Source organism: Peromyscus maniculatus, chromosome 7 (assembly GCF_049852395.1).
Source record: "Peromyscus maniculatus bairdii isolate BWxNUB_F1_BW_parent chromosome 7, HU_Pman_BW_mat_3.1, whole genome shotgun sequence".
Classification (NCBI taxonomy): domain Eukaryota; kingdom Metazoa; phylum Chordata; class Mammalia; order Rodentia; family Cricetidae; genus Peromyscus; species Peromyscus maniculatus.
The window spans coordinates 57,396,124-57,417,553 of record NC_134858.1 but is presented as its reverse complement, the minus strand read 5'-3'; the positions used below and the strand labels follow the sequence as shown (position 1 = coordinate 57,417,553).

Here is a 21,430-nt window from a genome sequence, read left to right as displayed (position 1 = left end):
CACCTGGACCCTAGTTCTACTTCTGTGATGCTGGCAGAGTCATCTCTTCCAGGAAACTCAGCCTCCTCATCTGGAAAATGGGCATAAAGTCTCATCTCATAATGTTATTAAATAAGGTATCTGCAGGGCAGCCAGGTCTTCAATGAATGTTCTCTTCTCTGCACCTGATAATGTAAGCCAAGACTCACTCACTGGGCCATGGTTTCTATTTCTGAGTGTCAAATAGCTAAGAACTAGCTGTTGGGATGGTGAGACATGCCTTTTTAAGGAACTCACCCATTTCTTGGCTGGATGTGGCTGAATCAGGGGCAGAGGGAAATCTTAGTGCTAGATATATAGCTAGTATTTACAACCTCGTAGGGTGTAAGGAAGAAGTCTGAGCTGTGTGATACCTTGTGACAAACAGACTTCATTTTTTAAAAATGCGCAATACAGGGGTTGAGATGCCTACCTAAGGACATCCTGACGACTGTGGTGGAAACCACTGGGTTCTTTGTCAGCCCCCTGCCTACGTCTCTTCGCCCCCCTCCCGCTGCCAGCCCTCTTACAGCTGGATAGGGCCAGTGAAAAGCGGACCAGTCCTGATGATCCCCTGCCATCTCCCCTCCCCATTTGCCACATGGCTAGCAACACCTAGGATGACCTTGGAAATGACATGCTCAAGATGCAGTGCCTCAGGAACCCTGGGTCCCTCAGAGGCCCCGAGGAGCGGCACACTGCCCCAACATCTAGACTTGAGCCAAGTAAGCAGCTCTTCTGTGCCGCTGAGATTCCAAGGTGTACCTGTAACCATGCTGGCTTTCTCTTAACTAATAAACCTGCTGAAACAAGGGATCTGTTTTAAAAAATGTGCCCCTCTTAGGACAATACTTGACATTCCTCAGAACAGGTCAGCACATTTTATGTTTGGTCACCATGGGAGAAAAAATTTCATAGTTGCCTAAAAATTAACTCTCCCATTTATTTAAAATATTCTCTGTCTGTTGATCATAAGGCACATGGAATGTGGTTCTCTGTCAGTGAGAGGTCTGGTTTTTTGTTGTTTTTTTTTTTAACCCAACAGTTTTCAGCCGAAAGCTGGAGTTAGTGATTAACTATAAGAAGTGTGCTTTAGATTAGATTAAACACGCCTGCTGCCAGGTGCTGGGCTGAGTGGGGGATTTCAGAAAGAAGAGGAGAAACAACTGTATTATTTTTCTCAATCTTAAACTCAGAAATTAGAAAATTAGTCAGTTTTTCTCTAAATATTTGTCTGAATTGGTATCTTAGGTTTATAGTGCCCTCAACAAAGCAGAAATTTTATCTTCCCAGACTTCAGCTTCAGCAAGTCTAAAATGAAGGGTAGCATGTCCTAGGACTGAGAAGCAAGTGGGGCCTAGTCTGTTAAAGCTAGAGTCACCACCAGAAATGTAAGAAAAGCAGCTGGAGGGGGGCAGTCACATCTACCCCGGCCTGATGCATGGCACAGTGCATATACATAATGCACACAGTAAGTATCAAGGCCTTTGACCCTTCCTCAGTAGCTTCGCTTGTTGGAGTTTGCTTTGGAGTTATGAACTTGAGTGATCATCTTTGGCTGCTTCCCCCAATCATTAAATGATGCTGGCAACCACTCTGTCATCACATTGACTGTTGTCCTTTTTGATGGTTTCTGCTGGTCCCTTTCGGCTGGTTGCTGTGGCATTTATCTTCTTTGGATCCCTCCTCTTAGGGGAAAGAATAGGAAGTAGCCATGGAAGAAATCATTGTTAAGAATAGGAGCAGCGTTTACAGTAGTAGCTGGTGTCGCTTGACTTAGAGCCAAAACTGGCTGGTTCCACAGGAGGAGATTAGCAGAACTCGGAGCTCTGGACATCCTGCCAGCTCAGCATCTATGGCTAGGAGAAATGGAAAGAGGAAATAGGTAAGGAGAAAAAGATGTCCAGAGTTTGAAATCCCTTTGAAGCTAAAAATGATGTGGCCAGGCATTAAAACAACAACAACAAAAACATGTTGCCCAGCGGAATATACCGACGCTTTCAAGATGGTGTCAGTTGATTGCCAGTGACTTGAGGGACTTCAGGGAAACCTCCCCTCCAAATAGCTCCTCATCCAGTGTACCTTGGCTAAGGTAGGCTCACCTAACCTCTTTGGATTGGGGTAATGTTTATCTTCTTTCACGCATGTGTTTGCCTAGTAGATATCCATTGACCTCCTCGCCTCCTCCAAAATGCCACACAGGGTTCTGCCATTAGTCTAGTTAACATTAATACACGAGAAATCTGTGCTATAGATGGGGGGGGGGGGGACCCAGAGGAAAAAAAAATACAGGCAGGAAAAGGAATTATCATCTTGGGGGATTGGCGGGGGAGCAAGACACTCACTTGGATTTGGGATGAGCATGCATCATGGAGAGTAATACCCAAGAGGAAGTTGCCTTTGCCAGGCAAAGGGGAAAAGGAGAGAAGATGAGGTGGAGTTTACGGCCAGGCAGAATGAGCAAGGATTTGCTAAGGCTGGAGACCAGGGAGTAACAATGGTGTTTGAATGGGATGGGATGGGGTAGGTCCTAGCACTTCCTGGTTTTGCTAAGGACTTCTCTTTTAAAATACTTTTATTAAGGCTTAGAGAGATGGCTCAGTGGTTAAAGAGCACTGGCTGCTCTTCCAGAGGACCTGGATCTGATGCCCTCTTCTGGCATAAAGGGATACATGCAAATAGAGCACTCATATACATAAATAAATAAACCTCAAAAAAAGATACCTTAAAAAAGTTATTATAAGCCAGGCGGTGGTGGCACATGCCTTTAATCCCAGCACTCGGGAGGCAGAGGCAGGCGGATCTTTGTGAGTTCAAGGCCAGCCTGGTCTACAGAGCGAGATCCAGGAAAGGCGCAAAGCTACACAGAGAAACCCTGTCTCAAAAAAAAAAAGTTATTATAAAAATATCTTTATTAATTCTGTGTGTTTTTCATACAATGTATTTTCATCATACTCTTAGCTCCTCCTAGCTCCACCATGACCTTCCTACCACCCCAACTTTGTGTCTTTTTTTAAGTAAATATTTTAATTAATTCTTTGAGAATTTCATGCAACATATTTTGATCAGACCCATCCTCAGCTCCTCCCCCTCACTCATTCTGGATCCATCCCTTCTGATTCTATATTTTAAAAAATTTAATAGCCCATCTACTTCAATTGATACCCAATGTATGGGGCCATGCACTGGAGCATGGACTAACCTGCCAGGAGCCACACACTTCACCTCTCTCCCCCAGAAGCCATCAGCTCTCCATAGCTCCTCGGGGTGGGGGTTTTCAAACCCCTTTCCCATTCCATGCTAGAGTGGCGGCTGGCTTGATCCTGTGCAGCATCCTATGGGGGCAGCCACGGCTGCTATGAGTGCAGGAGCGGATCGTCCCATCATGTCTGGAAGACACTGCCTCGCTCTGGTCCTCCCTGACCTCTGCCCCCTTCCACAGTGGTCCCTGAGACTTGGGGGGTGGGGCATGGATGTCCCATTTGAGGCTGAGCATGCCAGCCGCTGACTCTGTCTGCATTTTGACCAGTTAAGAGTTTATACATTAGCCACGGTCCACGGCACAAAGAAGCTTCTCTGAGGAGGTCCGAGAGTGGCATTGTTCTATGAGTAGAGAGATGGGAATTTAGAGAGTAGTAGAATATTAATTCTGCTTGGCAAAATAATAATAGTAGGTTCACCCTGCAGCTGTAGACTTCCCAACCCCTGGTTCTTGGCCAGACTTACAGTACCAGGCATGTGGTTCCTCCTGCGGTGCTGTGGACTCCTTCATTCAGGTCAAAGGCTTCTCATTTATCCCAAGGTCAGTAGGAAACCTTAAGGTAATAAGGGGGCTGTAGTTAAACTTTCTTTGGATTTACAGCTCCTGAATAATGACACAGAGACTTTATTAATTATGAATGCTTGGCCTTAGCTTAGGCTTGTTCCTAACTAGCTCTTAAAACTTAAATTAACCCGTTTATATTAATCTATGTTTTGCCATGTGGCTTGTTACCTCTCCTCAGTACCATATATCCAATTTCCTCTGTGGCTGGCTGGCCTCTTATTCTTTCCCAGAGTTCCTTTCTCTCCCCAGAAGTCCTGCCTATCCTCTCCTGCCTAACTATTGGCCATTCAGCCTTTTATTAAGCCAATCAGAGGGTGCCTTAGGCAGGTGAGGAAGAACAGAGACACATCTTCACTGGGTGTACAAAAAGATGATCCTAACAGGGGGCGGGAAGCCAGTTTCTGCTCTTGGTTTACAGTGTTACTCAGGGTAGAATCTCAGAGAGGAGCTGATTGAAACTGTCTGGGGAGATGGGTGGCTTGGCCAGTGGAGGCAGTAAACTTGTGTAGAAGTGGGTGGATTCAATCACAGTTGCAGGACGGTTAAGGGCTCAGCTGTGGAGACAGAGGCCCTGGGTTTGAATTTCTGCTTTACCCCTCAATGACCAGCCTTTTGACTACCAGGTTAGCTTCTCTAAGCCTTGGTCCCTTCATCTGCAAAAAGACCTGCTGGGTCAACTTGGTGTGTGATGTAATTGATACAGTGCCATCCTGCTCTCTTAGGGTCGAAAGTGAAGTCTTCAGGAAATGTTACTTTTCTGTTGCTGCAAGGCAGGGAGGGGTAAGGTTTCAGCTGAGTTGTGACTTGCCTTAAATTGGTACATTCAGATACATTCGCTTTCTGTGGCTGCGATAAACTACGTAAGATAAGCAGCTTATGAGAAGAAGACCCTAGGTTTAGGGATGGTTGTTCACTAAAGCATTTGCTCCACACACATGAGGACTTGGGTTCTGTTCCCAGAACTCACATAAGAGTGCTGGATATGGTGACACCCATGTCATCCTGGTGCTGAATGGGCAGAACTAGTGGCTCCCTGGGACTCCCTGGCCAGCCAGCCTCGCCAAATTGGAAATTTCCAGGTCAAAGAGAGAGACCCTGTCTTAAAAAAACACAGTGGAGAGTGACCAAAGAAGACAGCTTCGGGTGACCTCAGGCTAGGTTGACCTCTGACCTCCGTATACATACATGTGTACTCACCGAGCCCTTGTTGTATAAGCTTTTAGGGGAACAGAGCACCTCCACATGTATTTTTTCAAATGCCTAATAAAAGATGCAGAAACTGGGCAACAGGCCCCTAAATTCTGGTGAGCAGTGTGATAGAGCAAGCCCAGGGCTGCATCAGAGTCCTTCGTGGACTTGGTACACGTCAGTATGTCCTGCCTCCTGTCCTCTTTTCTAGCTCACTAATAGGAACAGCCTGAGGTTCACATTACAAGGGCATTTCTCCAGTTTATGCTCCTTTCTACAACCCCTCGGGAACGTCTGTGAGCTTTGCAGCCTGAAATAAGGGCTCACACAATGTTGAGAAGTGAGCACCCTTGCACGGTAGAGGTATTCAGCCATGACTGGAAATGCAACAGAGCTTTGTGGTTCCTCTGGCACTTATAGCCTTGGCCTGGAAGAAGTGAAGCAGAAAGACAGACATGCTGGGAGCTCCCAAGACTAAACTCTTGGCACTGACCAGAACCCCTGTACTGCCTAGTTTTTCCATGCCACAACCTAGAGTCACCTAGGTAGAGAATCTCAGCTGAAGACCTATCTAGATGAGGTTGGCCTATGGACATGTCTGTGGGGGGTGGTCTTGATTGTTAATTGACCCAGCCCACAGTGGGTGGCACCATTCCATAGGCTGGACCCTGAACTGTATTTCAGCATAAGCAGCAGAGAGCAGACAGACAGCATGAGTGCATTCATTTCTCTCTGCTCTTGACTGAGGATGTGATGTGACTAGCCTCTTGCACGTCTGCCTTGGCTTCCTCTCCACAGTGAGTTGTAACCTGGAACTGTGAGCCCAGTGGACTCTTTCCGCCCATGAATTGCTTTTGCTCAAGGTATTTTGTTGTGGCAACAGCAATGAGATCAGAACAACTTTGAAGATAGTGCTATTTAATGGTGGAACTTCCTCCTACATGTTTAAGTCATTCTATCAACATGTGTGGCGCTATTACTTTACTGACATAGAAATTTGACAGGTCTGTTCATACAAAGCCAGAGGAAAATAATCACCTCTGTTGTGTTCAAATCAGAAAATTAGCCATATTTAATTAAGTCAAATTAACATGAGAAGAGGATGATAATTGAGACCCTTGGGAGAAAACCAAGCAACTGATTAGCGCACTGTCGTGAATCCACTGGAAATATTGGACTCAGCCCTGTTGGTGAGAGGTTTAAAGTTTGAGTGAATGACGTCTAGAGGGCACTGTTGCATGTTTTGCTGAGGCTGGGCTACAAGGACCTGAAGCAGGATTCAAATAAATTTCACTACTTAAGATTACTAAAATTTTGAAAGTTTGTGGCGGGAACATTAACATATGTAGATTCACAAATAGGAAAAAATAAAAACCACCACTCAAAGGTAACTAGCATTATGGTGCAGGAGAGCCACTGTCTGGGTACCTTCTCTGTGTGTCCATGCTGAAATGGCTCTACCCTCAAAACTGAGCGTTGTTACTTCTTCACTTGACAAGGAATCAATATAGTAAACCCCAGTCAGGGTCAATAAATATTGAAACATGTTATTTATATAATTAGGTGGTAGTCAAAGTTAAACAGAAAGGTGACTCAGATCCCGTGGTTAAACATTGACATTGCCAAAGTTTTCCCCTCTTACAAACAATACTGAAACTGCCGTTACATAATTTGGATTAATGTCATTCATAGATAGAGAACTGGTGTTATTTCAAATCACGGGCGTTAGTAAGCTCCTGATATTGCCTACTAGAGGCTTGATGACTCAAAGTGTGGGCACTGCCCCTCCCTGCAGTGACTGCCAGCATCACCAGGGGCGCCCCCCTCCCCAGACCTCCTGATTAAAAACGGCATGTAAAGGTTCTAGGCGACCTAGGTTTGAGAAGCCCCGGCTGAAAGCGCCTGCATTGCCCATGGTTTCACCCGCTGCTCATGCCACCTGCTTCCCCATGGGAATCATTCCTAAAAATCATTTTCTGGGAAGGTGGGTGAGGTGAGCATGGCAGCATGTTGCTTCCTGTTTCCTTGAGTATCTCTGATGTTTTCTGCATCCCACCTTCTTTTTCTTGATCCAGTCTCCATTTACTGATGGCCTGTTCATAGCCTTCCCTGCTTTTATTTCATAATTTTTCCAAATGAATAACTTTGTCAGTAGAATTGACTTGTTTATTTTGGCCCCGTATGAAAGAAAAGTAGAAAATAACTAACATTTGCGAAACAAGAAGGGAATTAATAATTTTTGGTGCTTACCCAAAAGAGATTTTTTTTAAGGACACCAAATTTTGGCTGCCTCAAAAAGCAGTTTAATTAAGATCTACCTCATATATCATGCAATTTACTGGTTTAAAATGCACACACACACACACACACACACTCACACACGCACACACTGGAATAGCCTCCCCCCCCCCCCCCCCTGCAAAGTTCCATATTCCTTAGCAGCCATTCCCCTACCTCTCCTTTAGCTCCTCAGCCTAGGGAAATGCTTTTCACATAGATGGCAGCCACCAACAGATGCTCTTGGGACCTGGCTTCCCTCAGGTAGCTTTATGTTTTCAAGGGTCCTTCCTCTCATCGCTTGGGTCGCTGTTTCACCTCTTACAACCAAATAACATGGTACTTACTGCTGCAAGCCTGCTGACCTGGGTTTGAACCCAGAACTCAGGTGAAGGCAGCAGGTGAGAAGGGCTCCTGAGCACTTCCCTGTAAGCTTCTCATGTGTACTGTGACATGCATGCACATGCACACATGTGTGCATGCACACGCACAAATAATAATAATAATAATAATAATAATAATAATAATAATAATAATAATAAATAGGCTACTGAGGGCTTTCCTGTAAACTTCTAGCATATACTGTGGCATGCACACACACATAATAATAATAATAATAATAATAATAATAATAATAATAATAATATTGCTATAGGTGTTCATAGGACTGGATACCTTGAGACTCGAGGAAGGAGTCCTACTATCTTGTCTCCTGAAGCTTCTGTATGCTCCTGACCATGGGGTTCCCATTCAGCTGTGAAGCCAGCAATGGCAGACTGAGTTCCTCTCAAGTCAAATCTTTCTGACTTTGTTATCTTCTTCCTTCTTTCATATTTAAGGGATTCTTGTAATTAATTGAATCAACCCGGATAATCCAAGCTAACCTACCTATTTTAAAGTCATCCATTTAACTATGGTAGTTCAACCAGCTCTTTAATTTCCCTTTACCATGTCTTAGTTATGTTTCTATTACCCAGATAAAACACTAGCCAAAGGAGCTGGAGAGTGGGCTCAGTGGTTAAGAGCACATGCTGCTCTTACAGAGGACCAAGGTTCATTCCCAGCACCCGTGTAACGGCTCAGAACCATCTGTATTAGTCCCAGGAGATCCAGTGCCCTCTTCTGATCTCCATGGGCACCAGGCATGTACGTGGTGTACATACATACATGCAGGCAAAACACTCATACACCTAAAATTCATAAATTTAAAACACTGTTTTTAAGAATAGAAAAACACAGACCAAAAGCAACTGGGGAGGAAAGGATTTATTTCAGCTTAAAGCTTGTAGTCCATCATTGAGAGAAGCCAGGGTGGGAAGCTGGAGGCAGGAACTGAGTCAGAGGCTGTGAAGGACCACGGCTCACTGGCTTGCTCAGATTGCTTTCTTACACACCCTGGAACCACCTGCCCATGGATATCATCAACCTCAAATGGCCTAGGCCTTTCCACATCAAGCATTAACCAAGAAAATGTCCCTCAGACTTGCCTACAGCCCAACCTCACAGAGGCGTTTTCTTAACTGAGGTTCCCTGGTCTCAGATGATGACTCCAGCTTGTGTCAAGTTGACCAAAAGCTGACCAGCACACATAGCCCGTTCCCAGACTCCAAGGATTAGGATGTAGACATGTTGGGGCTTTCCCCAGCCTAGGATCCTTCTGTCTGATTTTTAATTGACAAAAATCATATATATGTATGCTGTGCCGCATATTGTTTTGATATATGTGTACGTTATGGAATGACTAAATCAAACTTTTTGACGTACTTATTACCTCATATTCTGGTTTTATGCTTCACACTGGAAAATTGCTGAGAGAAGATTTTAAGTATATAACCCAATATATTATGCTGCCGTACACTATGCAATATTATACATTAGTACAATATACACTGTATTACAGTATAGCATAGGCTGTTATATACTGTGATCACTATGATGGGCAGTCTGATCCATTTTGAGTTCATTTGGTGTGCAATAGAAGGTAGAGGGCCCATCTTCTTCTGAACGTTGGTGTCCATCTAACCTGGCACCAGTGATTAAAAGAGTTCTTCACCGTGTGGTCTCCTTCGGTCTTAAAGCATAGTATAAAAATGTGCCAATAAAATCATTAAATGATGTGGTCACTCTAAGTGATGGGGTAGGATTTTACTTTTGGGGCATGCCATGCTTTATTCAGCTACTCTCCTGAGTGTCAACATTGCCTTTATATGATCTGTGCACTTTTAAAAGACACAGCCCAGGCATGGCCCCCTTTCTGTGATATGGAGTCTGATTTGCATCCCTTTCCACCGTCCTAGTGTTAGCGTCTGTCGCTTTTAGTCCAGACTGTGGCTGCAATCTTCTGAGCCCTCTCCCAGCCTCCTTTCTTCGTGCCTTCTGATCCCTCTCCCTGCAACAGAGTAGCCTTTGCAAAATGCAAATTGTGTCCTGTAACTGCTGCCCCTGCCCTTTCAGTAGATGCTTATTGGAAGAAAGACAAAACTCTTTCACGGTGCCTCCCTTTGTCTTCGGCCCAAGCTGATGCTGGCCTCCCTCTTGCTCACTCTATTCATCCACACCTGCTCCCTCCCCGGTTGTCAGAAGAGCCATACTGCTCCCAAAGCAAGGCAATCCCCCTAATGAGGACAGACCTCTTAAACCATAATGTATCTTTCCTTTGCAGCCCCTTAGCATTGCGCTATCAGGAGTATTTCTTGGATTTCATTAGCCTCGGCCTGCTGAGCAAGTCAGGTCCACAAAGACTGGAATTGAGTTTGCTTTTGCTCATCACCGTATTTTCAGACCCCCATAATAAGAACTGGCATGTTAAGAAAATGAGAAAGTGAAGTACATATTCCATTCAGCATCAGACTTTTAATTCTGTTTATGGTATTTTTGATGGATGGGGTTTAAAAAACTATACATACATATGTAACTTAAAGAACCAATCTCTGTTCTTGTTAGACCCATGCATACAAGTCCTTTCCCATTCCCCCAGATATAGAAATATTCACCCATCTCCAGCTTTCATTCTTGTTTCGTTTGTCTGAGCTCTCTAATCCATCTGAGATTTATTCTGGCATATGGTGGCAATTAGATAAATAGCTTCATTTGCTCCCCAAGAGTCAGCCGTGTCCCCAGCCTTCCCCATCCTTCCCTTGCTGGATTGCACTGGCCTGCTGAACACAGACCAATCCTTTGGCATGCTTTGCTGGGGAAAGGGCTTGTCTCTTCCTCCACTGGCTGAGTTTTATTTATTGTAGATTGGCACTATGCTTTAATATCTGGCAGTTTCATTGTATATGAAAATACGTTTTTATAAAATAATACTTTGAGCTGGAATTTGAAATAAGGTTGACGAGACAGAACTATTGATCGGCAGTGATGTATAATAATAAATATGAGCAGAGAATTCCTGCATAGGGCACCCAGATGGGCATCCACTTGTGTCATAACCAACTGATGGGGGACCCATTCTTTGCATTCCTGATTCAGTAAGTAAAAGGTGGGATTCAGGTATTTGCATCTCTGGCAAGTTGTCTGAAGATACTAATCCAGAGAGCACGTTTTGAGACTGTATTTTCCAGCAAAGTATTATCCTTGAGATAACGAATATGGCCAATGTGAGAATGGCCTGCTGCCTTTTCTAAGGTGATTCAGTGGTGTGTCTGCAGAGTTAGGATGAACCACTGCACGTGAACGTCTTCCTGCTGGGGTCTCTGCTCTCTCTGTCACATCCCTGAACCCTGCTGAGCCAAGCAACAAAGCTGCCCCTGCCTTCTGTAAGTCCATACAGCTTTCCTTCTGACCGTGGGCACTCATACAGCCAGGCTCCCTTTGGTCCAAACCAGAGAGAGGTAAGGGCAGGGTGACTCCTTTTGTTTTGGGTGCTCATGATTTCCCTTACCTTTAATGGAGAGAAGTTGCTAGAAACACAATAGGAAAGTGCTTTCCACTTCCCACTTCTGTGGCCAGTTAATGGCTCTTCAGTTCACACAAAGGGAGAGCTAATTACTAACACCTGCTTCTCCCCCTGATTTCCAGTGCTTGAAGCCTGCTCCTTGACCAACCCCTGCCATAGGTCTGTTCCATACAATGTAAATATGTGGTGTGTGCCTCTGGGAAGAAGGCTGCATCTTCCTGCAAGTGAGGGACGTGCTTTGCAAGAAATAAAGTGAAATATTTAGAGAGGAAAATCCACTGTGAATTTATTCTTAGTAAGACAGAAGTCACAAGGTATCATTGAATTGGTTTTAGACCTCTGATATTTGTGTCCCTCGCTCTTACATTTCCCCTCGTCACTTTGGTGTTCCCTGACATCATTCTGGATGCTCACCTGTCACCTTTACCTTTCCCGATGTCTAGGATGAACTGTTGGACCTGTCTACTCATCATCAAGAGTTTCCTGGGCCCCCATTCCCTTCCTCAGCCCACCCCGAACAAGGCAGCCTATGCTGAGTCTGGGCATGAGCACAAAGACACGTCAGCTGTCATAGAGGGCCACTCTATGCCTTGATTCATTAACAGTTACCTCAAAGGATGGTGGTAAATGCTACACTGGGAGTGGTCAGAGGGGACACCTGGAGACAGGACACAAGGTCACTGCCCTCCATTGGACAGGGAGCCTGATGAGGTGTGACTCCTGGGAAACATGGCACCTAGGCAAGTTGGGACTGAGCGGGACTGGTGTGTAGTAACTCACTTTGACTGTTAACTATTGTCATTACCATATCCCCATTTTTATTTAACTTTGAATAGCAATGTACTCATGCTCGAAAGTTCAGTGCGGAGGGATATACAAATGCTTGCCCATAGAAATGCTAGGTGATTTAAAATTTTGCTAACGGCCACACTGAAAGAAGTGAAATGAAGTTATTTAATACTGTACTTTATTTAACCCAGTGTTAACAGTGACCACACACTGCAAGCTGAACTCTGCATTTCAAGTGCCCAGGTCTCCACAGGTGACTAAGCATCTGTCACATGAGACAGCACAGATATATGGTAATGCATTCCCTCGTATTTCCACCCTGAAGCTCTCTCCCCCTCCAGTTAGCCACTGATAGCTAACTATCGTGTGTAACTGCGGATGATTAATACATATATGAGCACCTAGAAGCAGGTACACACGAGTTGTAGGATGGCAGTCACTCTGTTGCCTACCTTTTCTTTTTTTTTTTTTTTTTTTTTTTTTTGGTTTTTCGAGACAGGGTTTCTCTGTGTAGCTTTGCGCCTTACCTGGAACTCACTTGGTAGTCCAGGCTGGCCTTGAACTCACAGAGATCCGCCTGCCTCTGCCTCCCGAGTGCTGGGATTAAAGGCGTGCGCCACCACCGCCCGGCTTCCTACCTTTTCTTTTTCACTTTATAGTAAATCTTAATGGTTCCTCTCATTACATAGGAAGCACCCACAGTGGATATTTTTGTTTTAGTTGCTGCAGAGAGCAGGGTGTGGCGGGCCACTCTCAGGAACCTGGAGACTGAAACCTTAAGGCCAGACTGGACTTCAGAGCGAAACCCTGTCTCAAAGCAACAACAGAGCATTGGGTCAAAGCATCTCGTTTTGTGAATGTCACAAGTTGTTCTCTTTGTTCCTCCCGGTGGCCATTTAAATGGTTTCTGACACTTAGTGCGTCCAAACAATCTGAGCTGAGCTTTCAAAGGCCGTGAGCCGCGGGAGCTCAATCAACGAGGCTTGAAAAATGACATTCTGGAAGGAGCCAACGTGGAAGCAGGCGTGGAACCCGGGGACATGTGGTAGTTTGGGGGTGGTTTCTTGTGGATAAAGTGGCTGGAAAGTGGAGTGGTTGTGAACAGAGACAGAGGGAGGCAGCTGGGAGGGCAGAAGACCATGGGTCACTGTAGCTAGAGTTTTCCTGCCTTGCCCACAGTCAGGACAAATCTTTGTCACCCTCCAGTCCCACAGCCGCTCAGACCCAACCAAGTAAACACAGAGACTTATATTGCTTACAAACTGTATGGCTGTGGCAGGCTTCTTGCTAACTGTTCTTATATCTTAAATTAACCCATTTCTATAAATCTATACCTTGCCACATGGCTGGTGGCTTACCGGCATCTTTGCATGTTGCTTGTCCTGGCAGTGGCTGCAGTGTCTCTCCGCCTTAGCCTTTCGCTTCTCAGGATTCTCCTCTCTCCTTGTCCCACCTACTTACTGCCTGGCCACTGGCCAATCAGTGTTTTATTTATTGACCAATCAGAGCAATTTGACATACAGACCATCCCACAGCAGGTCACAGTTGTCATCTAAGGGGTTTGGGCACCATCCCTAAGGGAGAACCATCGAAGAAGCAGGAAAGTATAAATGAGCTAATAGGAGAAGGCGGCAAACCGTCCACACAGGTGAATTCTGTTTTCTACATGTAGAAAGTATGAGGGAAATAGAAAAGTCACCCTCAGAACACTATAGTAGCAATTTACTGCAGGGAGGATCTCAGATGGATGCTAAAATTGCTCAAACTCCAAGCAGAAAGGGTTATTTGCATAGCCTCAGAACATTTCTCCAAATATTTATTAGAGGGGTGACACTTTTACCGCATGTCCAAATATTCTTTGATACATCCTCCCCAGGAAGTGGGCCTTGATTCCACTAGACTCACAGACACATTTATAATGAGTAGAATTTGGAAAAGGAAAAGGAATTAATAGTCATTTTACTCAGGGAGAAACCTGGCTGGTAGCACTTTCGCCACATCAGTCAAGGTAAACATTGTCTGTAGTGCATCGCGGTGAGGTTGTGCATCCCTGGCCAATGTAGTGATGAGCATGTCACCTCCATGGTATTCTTCACTCCAACCTGTGATTCTGGGTTGGGTTCTGAAGCAGGAAACAGAGATTTTGTAGGAAAAATCAGAAACAAATCCACAGCTAAGTTAATATTATTGCACAGTGATAACAGCTTGTTTGCTTTTTTGTTGTTGTTGTTTTTGTGTATGAGTTTGTTTGTTTGGGTTTTTTGTTTTTTGTTTTTTGTTTGTTTGTTTGTTTGTTTGTTTGTTTGTTTGTTTTGAGACAAAGTTCCTCTGTGTAACAGCTCTAGCTGTCCTGGAACTTGCTCTGTAGACCATGCTGGCCTGGAACTCACAGAGATCCACCTGCCTCCGCCTCCCAAGTACTGGGATTAAAAGCATGCGCTCTCCCCCCCACCACACACACACACACACACACAGTTTTCATAACTGCACCCCAGCTATTTACGACACTAACATTAGGAAGAACTAGTTTTCATCTCCCTATGCAACTATTCTGTTCATGTTGAATTACGTCTGAATATTTTTCTGGCATAAAAGGTTTTGAAAATCAGAAGAACAGCATGGTGAGCCTTGTCTTTTACTGGAGGATACTGGAAGGAAAAAAAGGGGGTGACCAAAAAAAGTCACAGTGAGATGGTGGGGGGCTGGAAGGGAGCAAGAACAGCAGGGCTCCAGAGAAGTGGCCAGACAGGATCTCTGTATGATCCAACGGTGGTTTAAATAAAGAAGGGAGGGGTTGGGAAGAACGGTGTCATCACCTTCGTCAGCCTCTGGAATGACATCAGCAATGCTGTTGTACAAAATGACATCGTTCTTGGAGAGATGACAAGAAACAGGAGGAAGAATGGGTTTTCGGGGACACTGTTCTGTGTTTAGACCTGTTGAATTTGGGATACAGCAGGGAAATAGACCTATGCCCTGGACAACTGGATCTGTGGGTCTCCAGGTCAGGGGGACGTCCTGGCTGTAACTAGCCAGGGGCAGCAATGAGTATGTAAAGGGTGCTTGAGGACCAGCCTTGTAAACTAGGGAGCTGGCCCAAGGCGAGCAGCTGTAGAAGGGGAATGGCCTGGAACACAGATATAGAAGCTCAGCCCCAGGAGGTGTCATGGAGACTGGAGGGTGTCCAGAAAAAGGGTGGCAGTGTTGTTCTGCCATTGAGATTGAGAGATGGGTTCTAGTAGTGGGGTGCGGATGTTAGGACCCGAACACTGTCCCTACCATCTACCCAGTGTGCACAGTGAACGGCATGGCTCAAGTTAGCACAGCAATGCTGTTGTTAGGGTTAGATGAGACACAGCCCGAATGTTGCCGTGTCCACGGTGCTCAAAGAATGCTGATAAGGAAGAGGAAACTAGGCAGGGGTCTCCAGGGAACTATGGAAGAGAGCCATCCGAAACGGGCATGCACGTCACTCCACTACAACGGCCGGTATCAGGAGGTGGGAAGTGACAGGCACTGGCCGGGGAGGAAGCTAACCTGATGTGTAGTACATCACCTTTGTGTATTTCAGGTAGAAATGTCAGAGGTGCAACCACCATGGACACAGTGTAGCCGATCCTCAGCAAGTTAAACATGCAGGTAGGGTATGCTGAAGAGGCAGTCAGGAGGGTCATGGGAGTCGCCCTAGGATTCAGCAATTCAACTTTCAGATTTAGATCCAGACAAACTGAAAGCAGGGATTCCAAAACAGACTCGTCCACCTGTGTTCTTTGCAGCGTTATTCACCATCGCAGAAGCGTACAATGCAGTATATCTATACAGTTGAATATTAATCAGCCTTAAAAAGGGATGAAGTTTCGATATATGCGGCAGCATTAGTAAATTCTAAAAACGATACACGGTGTGAAATAAGTCGGCGAGAAAGGGACCAAGTGTGTCATCCCATGTCTGTGAGTAGACAGTCTTAAAGATTAGGGGTTGCCAAGGACCAAGGGGAGGGGGATGTAGGGAGAGATGGTTTAATGCTTACATGAGTCCTGTTAGGATGATGAAAAAGTTCTGGGAACAATAGTGGTGAGGACTGCATGGCATCACCAGTGTTTCCAATGCTGCTCAATTGCATAATGAATGATGGTTAAGTCTGAAGTTGGGTATCGCTTACCACAACATTTCTTTAAAGGGCATCATGGTTAGTGCTGCCAAGAAGTCACATAAGGGCTAAAAACATGACCTCTTGTGCTTTGCGACAGAAGGACCACAGGTACTATTTCCAGAGCTCCTGCGACAGGGGAGAGGTGACAGAAATCACCTTGCAGGATTGGAGAAACAGCCTCAGTTGGAAACAGACTTGCCCTGAAAGCCCGAGAACCTGAGTTGGGATCCCCAGAACCCGCATGTAAAGCCGAGTGCATTGATACAAGCCTATGACCTCAGCAATGGTGAGATAGGAGGCAGAGAAAGGCAGATTCCCGGAAGCTTGAGGGCTAGCCAGCTTGGCCTGCCGGGCAAAGTTCCAGGCCAATGAGAGACTATATGTACAGAGAGACTATATGTACAAAGTTCCAGGCCAATGGGAGACTATATGTACAAAGTTCCAGGCCAATGAGAGACTATATGTACAAAGTTCCAGGCCAACGAGAGACTATATGTACAAAGTTCCAGGCCAACGAGAGACTATATGTACAAAGAGACAATATGTACAAAGTTCCAGGCCAACGAGAGACTATATGTACAAAGAGACAATATGTACAAAGTTCCAGGCCAACGAGAGACTATATGTACAGAGAGACTATATATACAAAGTTCCAGGCCAATGGGAGACTATATGTACAAAGTTCCAGGCCAACGAGAGACTATATGTACAAGTCAAGTTTACTGTGACATGGCCACATCTATCGTGCTCATTCGTTACGATGGTAGTTAAGTAGCTGCCGCAGACGACCATATGGTTTGCAAAACTGAAAACATTTACAGCCAAACCCTCTGCAGGGAATTTCCCAACCCCTGGCTAGGAAACATCCCTGGTCTTTTAAGGAGCTGGGCTTAAATAATGCCTGCACTTTGGCAGACCACTGAGTCAGTAACAGTGCCTCCTCTAATAGGAAGCAGAAAAGACTCAGTGTGGACACATAACAATGAATGGGAAGGGAGAGGGTGCAAAGGCAAAAATTAAAATCAGATAAACCCTACTCATTTCTCTCTTTCTCCTTGCTGCCTGCCTTGGTCACGGTGGGCAAATGATAGCTTGAAGAATGGTTGTGGAGGTAAGGATGGGTCAAGGGAATCCCAGGTGTCTTTGCCAGCAGACTGTATGGGAAGCAGAACGGTTATAAGACCTGATCTCAGGCTCCGAATGACCACCAAAATGGGGTTTGTGGATAGAGGACCGTAGCACCCTCCTTATTCTCTGGCAAGAGGAATTCTAAGTGCTTTTCACCCAAGCCTTCCCAGAAGTCTCACTAGTAAATCATCATCGCATGGCCCTTGATGCTAAGTGGCTGCAAACTGTAGTTAGTTAGGGTAAGCAGTTCCTCATTCATGCAGGGTTATGCCCATAACCCGGAGCATTCAAACATTTGTTATTTTACTTTCTGGGACTGAGTTTTGAACTTGCATCAGACCAAAGACCAAGCCAGGGTCTCTAGTACTTCTGTGGCACAAACTACACCAAGTTGTAAGCCAATGTGGCCTATGTATCTTCCTAATCATTAGGTGACATTTCCCCCATTTCACAGGAGGGGCCCCTAGAACACACTGGGTCTGATGTTGCCCTATTCTCCCTGGCCACCAAAACCCTCAGAATGCTTTTGTATGCCTTCACAGGCAGAATCCAATCCTTGGTGGATTGAAACCCATTTTGGACCTTGACTCATACTAGGATAGAACAAAGCTGGTTTCTGGAGCTCAGCAGATCTGTGTGAGCCCCTGTGCTCCTCATGTGCCCCAGTCCCACTCTGATGGTCCCTCTGATCCACTAAGGTGGAGTCTTCTTTCTCCAAGAACATCCTGCATCCCACAGGTTATTCTTGACAGTGTAGCCACCCAGAGTTCACTGGTCCACACTTTACCACTTATTTTTATATCCTCATCAATAATTCTTCATTATCCTGCTTTAGGCACAGTGACCCAGAAATGCAGCAAGGGGGAAATACAGTTCCCATCCATTCATGCTCATGTGACAAGCAGGTGACTCTCTGGTGACTTCTATGCTTTCCAGGCAGCCTTTGATAATTTCTGCACCCATCGAATCAGATGGAAAGGAATATAGAAGCTATCCACTCACCTCTTGACTTAGGACCAGTGAGAAAAAAAAAAAAGGGACTATATCCCAGAGAGGGCTGGCAACTTGTGTAGGTCACACAGCCCTCCAGACTCAGACCCAGAGGTAAGAAGGCCCTGGGTTTCCTGGGTCTCCAAGCTGCCAGCCTGCAGCTCCTCCTCCTGCAGCCCACTGCCTCCTGCCTGCCTCAGTGGAGGAGGCAGAGCCATCGCCCTGCGTTAAGTGCTTACCTTGGAGCCCTTTTCATGAATGAGGCCAGATGCAGCCTCCACATTGATCATTTCTGTCCCTCCCCTTTTCTGCTTTCTGTTAAAGGCAGCCCCCCAGCTCCCAGCTGGCTCCTGTCCCCTCCCCCAGCCAGGAGAAGTTATTACATGAAGAGATCAGCTTACCAGTTTTCTTCAGAGCAGAGGCTGAGCTCGGAGCGCGGGGTAGTACAGTGAGGGAAGGAGCCGGGGAACCAGCGCAGTGCCTACAGAAGTCCAGGCTGGAATCCCAGAGCCACAAGTGCATCTGCTAGCGTTCGCACTGGGCGGCCGGCTTCTCCTCCAGGGTAGCTCTGATTCTGGGTAATAATGTTTGTCAGCTACCTGTTATTAACATTGTTCCACACTGAGACAGCAGTGTTAGCAAGACCTGGGGGAGAGGTAAGCCAACTGCACTATCTCGTCAGAAGTTCTGTTTTTGTCTGCATAAATGTCCTCTTCCATCTATGAAGAGGGACCAGGGAATAGGTTCTTGGGGTGTGCAAAGATTAACGCTTTTTATGACTTTTCTTTAGGCTTTTCTTACAGGGAAACTTTTCTTCTTGAAGGATCCTGTACTTTCTAAAACCTTGTGCTGAACCTGTCCATGCAGTTACCACCCTGGGGACCTGGCATGGCCTGGGTGACAGAAACCTATGGCATGCATGCTTCTGCTGTTTGCAGGGGTCGGGCTGGGGGGGGGGGCATGCATGTCAAATTCCAGTAGGATCTATTACAGATGCAGGAAGGACATTGCCTTCAAGGCATTTGTCCCCCTGTGCCTCAGAGGGGATCTGCATGCGTGAGAGATTGCCTTTCTTTCCTGCCTCCCTCCGTGCCCTGCTTTTCTCTCTCTTCGCTTTGATGTGCATGGGTAAACCTGTGTTTCACTTTCTGTCATGAGTGTGGAGAGGGAAAGCGGCAGCCAGCGGGGGGGCTACAAGTGTGCCTGGGTCTGCCAGAAAAAGGAGGCATGGTTTAAGGTCTGTGGGGACAGCTTCTTATTGGTCTAGCCCGTGGTTTTGCTGGGTATGTTTCTGAACATGACTGATGCCTCCAGGAGCCGGTTTTCATGCAGGCAGAGCCTGAAGTATTGATCACTGAGCAGGGAGAAAGGAACATTCAGTGTCTCCACCCTGCCCTGCAGATGAGCCGGCACTAACCTTCCCTCGTCCTCCATTCCTTCACTACTAACTCTGAAGGAAAGCCTCCCAGACTGGAGCAATGCAAATACAACCTTTGTCCCGAACTCATCTTCCTCTTCGAAAAGCCTAGTGACCGTGTATATCTTTTAAAAGGGCCAAGAGGCCACTTCCCAGCTTGGCCTTTTGTTCACCTTGTCAGGAGCCTAGTGAGTCCTGAAAGCTCATGTAATGGCTCTTCTCCCTTCCATGCTTAGGATGTCCTCCCCAACCTCTGCCCACGCCGCAAGATTGAGGCAGGTTCCACGAGCTTCCAGCTCCTGGGACATTTGTCCTAGGCTTTTCGCCTGGTCGTTACCCAAGCCCTCTGTGCTGTGGGTAGTCTCCAGGGGAACGGAGCTCTTGAGAGGGAAGTGGAGATGCCCAGTAGATTAGGAATGCTGAAAGCCGAAAGCAGACCGCCGGCCTCTGCTTGGAGTTGAAGTTTGCAACTTCCCCGTTGATTTTTTTTACTGTGTGGAGTAAATGACAAATGGGCCCACCTCGCTCAGCCCGGAGCACTTAAGCAGGCGAGAGGAAAGCTCATATGGAAAATATTTCTATCACCGCTGCCGACACATCTGGTCAGGGGAGACCTCCGTACTGAGCAAATCACGGCCCTGCCGCCGCCCCTCCGCGGTGTGCCAATTACTCTTATTAACAGCCAGGCCGAAGGCAGGCTTCAGTTACCTGCCCACAATGGGCTCCTGGGGAGGGCCACTCGGGAATGCATGTCCTGGAGCCTCTTATACAGGCCAAGGGCTCTGCTTCACCTCACAGTCAGCAAGGGGGGGGGGGGATGAGAGCGGAGCACACGTACAGGCACACCCTTACTTTGATGGTGTACAGAAAGTGGGACCAAACTGGCTTTGGGGTTCAAGTGTGTACGCTCAATCCGAGCAGCTAGAAGACCCAGAGAGAGGTAGCGAGATACCTACTCTGCCACCCCTGGCACTGCACGGCTGTGCCATAGAAAGACCCCCCTGTACCTTTTCTTTATCTTTGTGTGGGCATATAAGGGTGTGGGTGTTTCTGGGCAGTTGGCCCTGTAAAGGCCTGCACAACTGGGAAATGGTATAACTAGGATTCCTTTTGCTTGTTGGAAGTGAAACGATGAGGAAGGGACATGACTGGGTCCCCCACCCCTTAAAAGAGAATGTCAGTAATATAGAGCTTTGAAGTATGTGGCATTTTATAGGAGCGTCTTTTTTATTGCCGTGTTACTTACAAATGCGTACTTATAAACATGTGGCGGCGTCCTTAAGTCACCACAGTTTTCTTTCCTCCTGCCTGCCCATGGGTTTTCTTGCAGGTTCTAATTATCTTCCCTTTGCCTGTTCCTTAAAACACATAGGAGGAAAGGGAAAAGGGGGAGCAGGCGTTGTCCACCCGGGCTGCCGAGCCGACTGTGTTCTCAGCCCGGGGCTGTGAGCCAAGCAACAGAGCTGGGACCAGTTTGCAGAACCAGTTGTTGTCTTGGGTGTGAAGTCTTTCCAGACAAATGGGGGCCTGGAGGTCCACAGATGGGGGAAGCAAGTGTATGCAGAGGAAGCCTCAGTTGGCTGGCACCGTGGGCATAGGTACTTGTCATTCAAGGACAGAGCAACCTGGTGCATGAGGTCGGTGCATGCGTTGGAAAAAAGCTGTTGTTGCCTTTGTTTCCTGGTTGCCATGGCATTGAACTCTGAGCGTTTGGGTCACTAGAATGTCTTTGCCCCTGATAAG

The 21,430-nt window shown here is 46.4% G+C and overlaps 1 protein-coding gene and 1 long non-coding RNA gene across 4 annotated transcripts in view; one reads left to right on the top strand and one right to left on the bottom strand.

Annotated features, from left to right (window-relative positions):
• Positions 1–21,430, top strand: part of Thsd4 (thrombospondin type 1 domain containing 4) — a 579,159-nt gene that overhangs the window by 370,510 nt on the left and 187,219 nt on the right. Inside the window, exon 1 of one of the 3 annotated variants that reach the window (XM_006971466.4) lies at positions 18,813–18,926. The exons of the other annotated variants lie outside the window; for them this stretch is intronic. Within the exon in view, the coding sequence (XP_006971528.1) occupies positions 18,855–18,926 (72 nt within the window). The 5' untranslated portion in view covers positions 18,813–18,854. Of the gene's footprint in view, positions 1–18,812; positions 18,927–21,430 lie in introns of those variants that run through there. 3 annotated transcript variants of the gene reach the window in all.
• LOC121830867 (uncharacterized) lies at positions 469–18,783 on the bottom strand. Its single transcript, XR_006074151.2, has 3 exons — positions 18,672–18,783; positions 3,745–3,833; positions 469–1,877 (listed from the first exon to the last, which is right to left on the bottom strand). It is a non-coding gene; the product is annotated as an uncharacterized LOC121830867 (long non-coding RNA).